The sequence below is a fragment of the Micrasema longulum genome, unplaced genomic scaffold (genome assembly GCF_059751315.1).
Source record: "Micrasema longulum isolate JH-2025_06_02 unplaced genomic scaffold, ASM5975131v1 h1tg002775l, whole genome shotgun sequence".
Taxonomy (NCBI): domain Eukaryota; kingdom Metazoa; phylum Arthropoda; class Insecta; order Trichoptera; family Brachycentridae; genus Micrasema; species Micrasema longulum.
This window is the reverse complement of record NW_028279901.1, coordinates 157,330-164,750: the sequence shown is the minus strand read 5'-3', so window position 1 is coordinate 164,750 and position 7,421 is coordinate 157,330. Positions and strand designations below refer to the sequence as shown.

The following is a 7,421-nucleotide window of genomic DNA, read 5'->3' as shown; positions in this document are numbered from 1 at the left end:
ACTATGAAACATCCATAACTGCCAAAGCCATCTTTAGAAAATGGACCAAACTAATTTGTACACCTCTATATAATAATAATAAATATTTATTAATCACACATAATACACAATAAAATAACATAAAATAAAAAATATACTATTATTTTGTAATTTGTATAAACAATAATAAAACAAAGCCATACATGACTGAAAGGCGGACATATTGCCGCTAGCAATTTCTTTCAGTCTAGCAAATTTGCTCTAGTAGCTTATATCCTCTTCTATCCACAATTCCTTTTGTTTCTGCCTCTACCAAACACCTATATAATTACTCATAAACCTCTTCACACTTGTGAAAAACTGTATGTACGGAAATATCATACAATTTGAGAAAATGTTTGCATCGAATAATATTACTTAAATCCATCACACATAGACATACGCAGATTTTAAAAGAAATAAATATAGAGTTCTTGAATTTTTATATTTTCAGTAACACCTTAATAATATTAGTTTGTGCTAAAAAACATTACTAAAATTACTTATTTTTAAGGCCGGAGTCCTTCTTCTTGAAGTAATCATTTTCAATTCGTGTTGCGAGAGCTAATAATTCAGGATAACGCTTGACAGTGGCTGCAAGAAGGTCGCACGGTAACTCCGTGGTAACAAGAGCAAATACATGACCAAACACGAGCGCATCCAGCTCACAGGGCCTGAAACAATCATTTTAGTTGCTTACTAAACCAGAACATGTCCCTCACTTAGTCTGGTCATAGACTGACGTAAAAGCACTCGCTCTTACTTAGTAGCCTGGGCTGCTATTCTGAACGCTCGCAGCCATAGAAAATGCTTTCATAGCGCGTTTTACCTATAAAAGCGTTTTCTACAGCCGCTATTCTAAATGCTCTTGCAACCTACTTTATGGCCGCAAGAGCGTTTAGAATAGCAGCCCTGGTTCTTTGAAGAACTACGCAGGCCGGGTGAAATTTGAAAAACAACAACTTATCACAATAAATCAGGTGCTTATAATACATCACTTAAAAAAAAAACTTTACATATTCGAAATGTAAGAATGTTGTTTCATAATCTGGTGTAGTGGTCAAGACGCTTGACTCACACACGAAAGGTTCCGGGTTAGATTCCCGGTGAGAACACAAAAAATCAAAAATGTGATTTTTCTCAAGCCTTGGTGTTCTGTGATGTAATAATTCACCACTGTAATTGGGCCTCCTGGCCTGTTGTGGTGCAAAAATAAATAAATAAATAATAATTCGTATTCCCTCTTTAATTAAATTTTAAATTAATAATCAGAACTCACTTGGATCCAAAAAAATAATCTTTATCTCCTAAACGCTCAGTTAAGGCGCGGCAACACTTGTCAACCTGAAAAATAAATATATTAGCTATTTGCGTGCCGGAAGATATACGATAGAGGCACGAGAATAATCTTACTTCTTGTACAACTTCAGAAAGCGAACGCTGAGACCAGCCAAACTGCGCAAGACGACGCCGCACGGCGCGGCGCTTGGAGCGCGCCTGCAGCCAGCCTAGTGGCCACGGGAATACATAGGCGTAGCGAGGAGCAGTGACCTTCAGGAAGGTGGGCTCATGCAACCAGCACACGTACAGCTCGGCGTGGTACAGCACGTTGTGGATGGTGCTGCAGAAGGCGCGCGTGTCTGCGCGCTGCGAATGCGGCGCGGGCGACAGCAAGCCGCGCTCACTCAGCAGCCCCGCCACCCCCTCCAGTTCGGGAGCCAGGAAGGCCCCCACGCGCAGGAAGGGCACTCGGCCGTTGGGCGCCATCCACTCGGCATTCCAGCGCATCTCTACGGAGAAATGTAACCCCAGGCTGCGCAAGAAGGCTTGCACAGCGAGACAGTTGGCGTTGTCTGGAAGCAGAATCTGTTCCACCTCATATGGCTGGAATAGCTGCGCGTCTTCCGGCCAGGGCTCTGCTCCTGTACAGGATTATTTATATATTTTATTTATTAAAAGAAAACAACAGCCATAGTAACAATAAAAAAAAACAATATTTACAAATAAACCAAAATTATTGACAATGGTAATTTTCTATATGTAAGTAAATACAATATTATCGTATCTACATAAAAAAATAATGACCTCGGGACAAGATCTGGGCTGCGATTATGATTCACCTTCAAGTATTGGGTAGGTACATCGATATGTAACAAGGGGAAGCGTACGTCACGGTACACATATCTACGCACTAAAGTGACATAGCTTCATTATGGCGTCATAGTTGAAGATAAATTTTCCCGAGCAATTACAAAGATACACTACAGAACCCTCACCTTCAAGTTTTGATCTAAGTACAATTTTAATACCGACCGAATTAAAGTGGCAAAAAATTTATTCTACCGAGAAATTTCTCCTTGAATTACGACTTATTGGTACTATTTTTCTTAAAAGCCTATCAAAAACATGAGAAGTAAATTTTGAAGTCTAATGAAATTCCGACATAACTGACAGTATAAGAGCATCTATAGTCCTTAAAATATAGCTTGATTAGAATGACAGTTGTCAGCAAAAGTGATGACATAACTTTTTAGTAACGTCTAAGGAGTGATTTATATTGACACACGAAAAATCATTAGTATCTGGCATGTTAATTAATTTTTTTAGTAAAATGCTCGACATATAAATCAACATAAATATATAAAATCAGCTTTAAAACTAAAATAAACCTATTAATGACATTCTTACAAGGTTACATCATTTTGCAAAAATGTTAGAGATAGGACAAATTGATCAATGTAAATTGATCGAATAAAAAAATAATTCATTTGATGTTGTTCATGAAAAAATGTATAAATGTATTATTTTTTGGTGAATAATTGTCTTAAATACACTACAATAGGCTTGTTTTTGCGTTTTTATATCAATTTTCGGAATCAGAGTTTCATGTTTGCATGAAAAAACTGATAAAATCGATTTGATCGGTACATGATTAGTGATCAGTAATTTCCCATCACTAGTGACATTAGTTTGGCAGCTATCATTTTAATCAAGCTATATTTTAAGGACTATAGGTGTCAAAATGTCGTCACTATAAAAAACAAATTTAGTTATTATGTTTTTTCCTTCTGTTTAGCTATCTTCCTGAGTGTACGCATTGAGACATTAAAGGAGCCAGTTTTGTTATCGCTCAGTAGATAAATACAGACGATCATTAAGCATACCGTCTTGGTAATTGTCAAAAGTCATATAAAAATCATGTACAAGTGAGCATTTTTTGCTTGAATTAGGATTTATTGGAGTTTATAATCGCCTCAAAGTGGGCACTTTTTATCACAAAAGCCTATTTAAAATATAAATGAGAACTATTTTAAATTTTAATGAAGTAAGGAACGCAGACTAAAATTTCAGGGTCTTTCGATCATGACATCGAGCGACAAGTCGGTAAAACATACCGAGGTAGATAGAGATAGTACAGAAATTAAGTGTACCGTCTCGATATGTACAGATGAAGATAGCGTTCATAATTTACTTCAGGGTGTGACTTTATGTTACAAGCTATTTTCAAAAAATATATTCTTTTGACTGTTTGACCAATCATCAGTGCATAAGTAGAATATTTGTAATATTTCCAAAATAGCGTTACAACCTAATTAAAATATATCATTATAACACTAGGTAATTAATATAACTATTTCATTAAAAAATCAGCATTTGTGGGTTTTTTATCCTTTTCCATGAATGCTGCAAATAGACAGGTCATGCATTAAAATCATCATAATATGATTTGAATGAATCAAGACTTGTCTATTTGTAGCATTTATGGAGGGAGATACAAAAATGTGTTTTTAGTGGGTAACTCACAAATGCTGATTTCGAAGTTAACTAGTGGTACAACTATTACTATTAATCACCCCGCGATATGTATAAACGTCACAGCACCAATTACGTGCACAACAATATAAATCCTGACAGTAGAATAGAAAGAATGCACAAGTTTAGTTTAGTAATAATGCATTAGGCTTCAAATAAGTCTGATTTCAATAAGCTTTGCCTGCGGGATTAAATGTAATTATATTTTACAAGATGCGGAAAGCATTTTTTCTTCTTCTGCACATTATATTATAAAAATTTAATAATCAGGATTACGACGGATAATCTCAACAGAGATCTAAAACCTCTCAGAGAAGGTTGTACGGAAGTCTGGGCATTTACGCGCTGTAGAACATTCACCCTTCTATCCATGTCAATCTTGTAGAAATTCTTTACCTACAATCAGGTAGGTACAGCAATCGAATCGCCTCGGATATTGATATATTTCACGACAATGGGATTTCTCTTAGGAAGGCAATTTCCAGATTGTAATATGTATGTTCATTTTATTTGACTTTTTTTCTATATAATCAATCAAAAGATAAAAATGTATAATTTGTAATATATAGAGAATGTTTTCAATGTTACAAAACAAAAAAAATCAACATCTTTCAAAATTTATCTATCGGGAAGGCAACTAGGGCTAGGGTGGTAGCCCGAATATCAGCTCGGCTACGGCTCGGGCCGTATGTATAATAAATAAATAAAAATGACAGAAAGCATTATGTAAATGGAAACCATTCGACGATAACGGGTACTTGTGTTGTTATGAGCTACAGTTTGTGAATTAGGAAGGATTCGCATTCATTGCATATTAACAATATGTCAAAGATGGCACAGACACAGCAGTTTTCTATTTGGAATTTATTTTTTACCCTAGTTCATAATTTCTCAAAGTGTAAGTGAAAGATTATTATAAACTAGTCCAGTTGATACAAATTTTTAAATGTCTCAAATTTCCTTGGGTCTCAGAATTTCACTCGAAACATATTCATTGTAAATTAACTAAGCGGATATGCCTACATATTATCAAAAATAATCCGTCATACAAATACTATATAAAAAGATCTAATTTAGATTATTCTCTCATAGGTTATGTAAGATTGCAGCGGAATCAAATTAATGTAAATACTTAACAAAAATAATTACCCTCTAATTCAAATGTTGCGTTTTCTACTATAGGTGATGGCATTTTAAACGATATTAATTTTTAAAAATATGAACGCTTCGTATATTTAAATCAAACAAGAAACAAATCACTTAATCTCTATGACACCCCCTCGCCCCCCTAAGCTTATTTTGACAGCTGACATCGCCATAGAAATTGCACAGAATGGATTGCATGTAATCCATAAATCAAAACGTTCTTCTTCATGATTGTTATTCTGGTTCCCATCCGACCTCTCCGATATCAACATCTCGTTCCCTATTCATATTCTTACTCTCCTGTCCCCACCCAATAAACGTGTTTTTAAAATTATATTTAAATTCTAGTTATAAATGGTGTTTAGCTGTAAATGTGTCATACTATTATTTACATATATAAATTATATTAAATACTAACTTCTAAATATTATATTACTAACACATTTGTAAGTATGTATAAAAAAAAACAAAAAACTCGACACGGGCCTGAACACCTGAGTTGACAGGTGAAATTTTTCGTAATTTTTATTATTTATTAAAAATAAATATACTGAGTAACAATAACAAGATATTTTATTTAATATTAATATTTTTAAGAAGCTTCGTGTTTTTTGTTTTTTCTTGTTTTTTTGTGTTTCTATTTTTCTCTGTTTTTTTAGTTTTTTTTTTTTTGTTTTTTTGCTAAATAAATCCAAACTTGCATGATGTTAAAAGTGCTATAAAAATAATTATTCTAACAATATATTACAACGTCTAATTTTAAGGTATCTGTTTTTTTATGGTAAAATGCGATGTTAATGAAATATATACATATCTATTTATGTATGTAATATGTAAATACATATATAAACACTGTAAAAATAAAAATAAATGTAAAACAAACTCCCTCTTTGCATACAAGTTTTAACTTTATTAGAGAGGTAAAAACGTTATTATTAATTATGTGTGTACAAACTATTTGTAATTTTATACTTATTTTGTCATGATTCTTTTTCAATAAATATGTTTTTTTAAAACAGCACGTTATCGTTTTTTTCCATCCGGATGAGTGACGGTGAGATCATATTTTATCATCGGTTCGATGAAGATAATAAAGAATTACTACATACAAATAAAAACGATCCGAGCACAACAAAGTTTATCCTAATATACTAGTAGTGTAACAGACGCGGCGGATCACTGGCTTCGGTAGCAATCGCGCCAGTCACAAAAACTATATACTGTAGGGGCTGATATCAACGCAGAGTGGCTGGGCGTAAGCAGGCCTCGGCCAACGAACGATAAGCTCTGGGGGAGGTATCGCTGCCTAGAGATCCTTTGCGGGGTCGCTAGTGAGTAGCACTGGCGGCCGCAATCCTGAAGCAGGCAACCGGGTTGTAAGGCCGGTATCTCTCCGTCAGCGGGAACAGCGGGGTGTGTTCCGGGGAAGTAACCAATGGTCCAAATTATCCAGGGTCCAAAATCCAATCCAAAGAGTATCCGAGTTCCAAGTCCAGGGGTAGCGGCGGTTGAATATTCCAGGGGGCGGCAAGGTCCGGTTGAAGCGAGGCAGGGAGACGAAGTGGAGAATAAAAGCCCTCAATGGTGTTGACGATTGACTGATTTATTATTTGCCCGGCGGGGCTATATACACAATACATTTTGCCGTGCGGCGGCGATGATAGGCCAATAGCGGGCGGTACTAGGTTGACCAATCACGCGGCGAGAGAGATAGCGAGCACATTCGCCCGCTTTATCGGTCTCTCTCGCCCCACGTATAATTACGCCCCCCTCCCGCTACCCGGCCGCAGTTCCCCGCCGACCGCGCAGCGGTCAACATTCAAACAGAATAAAGAATATTTTTTCTCTATGACACAGTAAATAATTTTATAGGCAGTCGCAATAATATTTTATTAAATTCTTTTATATATGTGCTGTAGTATGGCGATGACCACCCCCGAAAGCGACAAATGTTAGTCTTTATTGGGGAGGTGGTACCTCGCATACCCATACTGATGTTCCTGATAAAAAATATATTGAAAGGCCCCGGGAAGGCCCGCCAAGTTAACATATGCCGCGTTACGTCGGCAACAAGTAGTCCAATCTGAGAGTAAAAAATATTTTGTGATTTTTATCATAATATAATGCCCATAACATTCATGTACGCGATGTTCAAAAACACTGAATAGTGCATGCAGTTAAGCACAAAAAGGGTAAAACATTATAGGATGGTTTACAGAACAGACGTACAATTGTAATATACTTTTTAAAGGTACACAGCAATATTTGATGACTACATCCAAAAACAAAACAACGGATTGTCAAGTTTAATGATTATTTCTAGAGTTTCCCACAATCGCCATTGGCGGCAGCACCATGTGGTTGAATAATTTTAAATTATTAAAAAATGTGCTTTTTTTTCCTTTATTAGGGCCTACTACCAAAACTTGATAACATCGGCCAAA

At 35.7% G+C, this 7,421-nt stretch overlaps 1 protein-coding gene across 1 annotated transcript; it reads right to left on the bottom strand.

Moving 5' to 3' along the window:
• Window positions 1-442: 442 nt before the first annotated feature.
• LOC148271604 (metaxin-2-like) lies at window positions 443-5,166 on the bottom strand. Its single transcript, XM_088241186.1, has 4 exons — window positions 4,981-5,166; window positions 1,432-1,940; window positions 1,298-1,362; window positions 443-692 (listed from the first exon to the last, which is right to left on the bottom strand). Exons 1-4 carry the CDS (start codon window positions 5,021-5,023, stop codon window positions 518-520), a joined length of 792 nt encoding a protein of 263 aa, XP_088097312.1. The 5' UTR covers window positions 5,024-5,166; the 3' UTR covers window positions 443-517.
• Window positions 5,167-7,421: the final 2,255 nt, after the last annotated feature.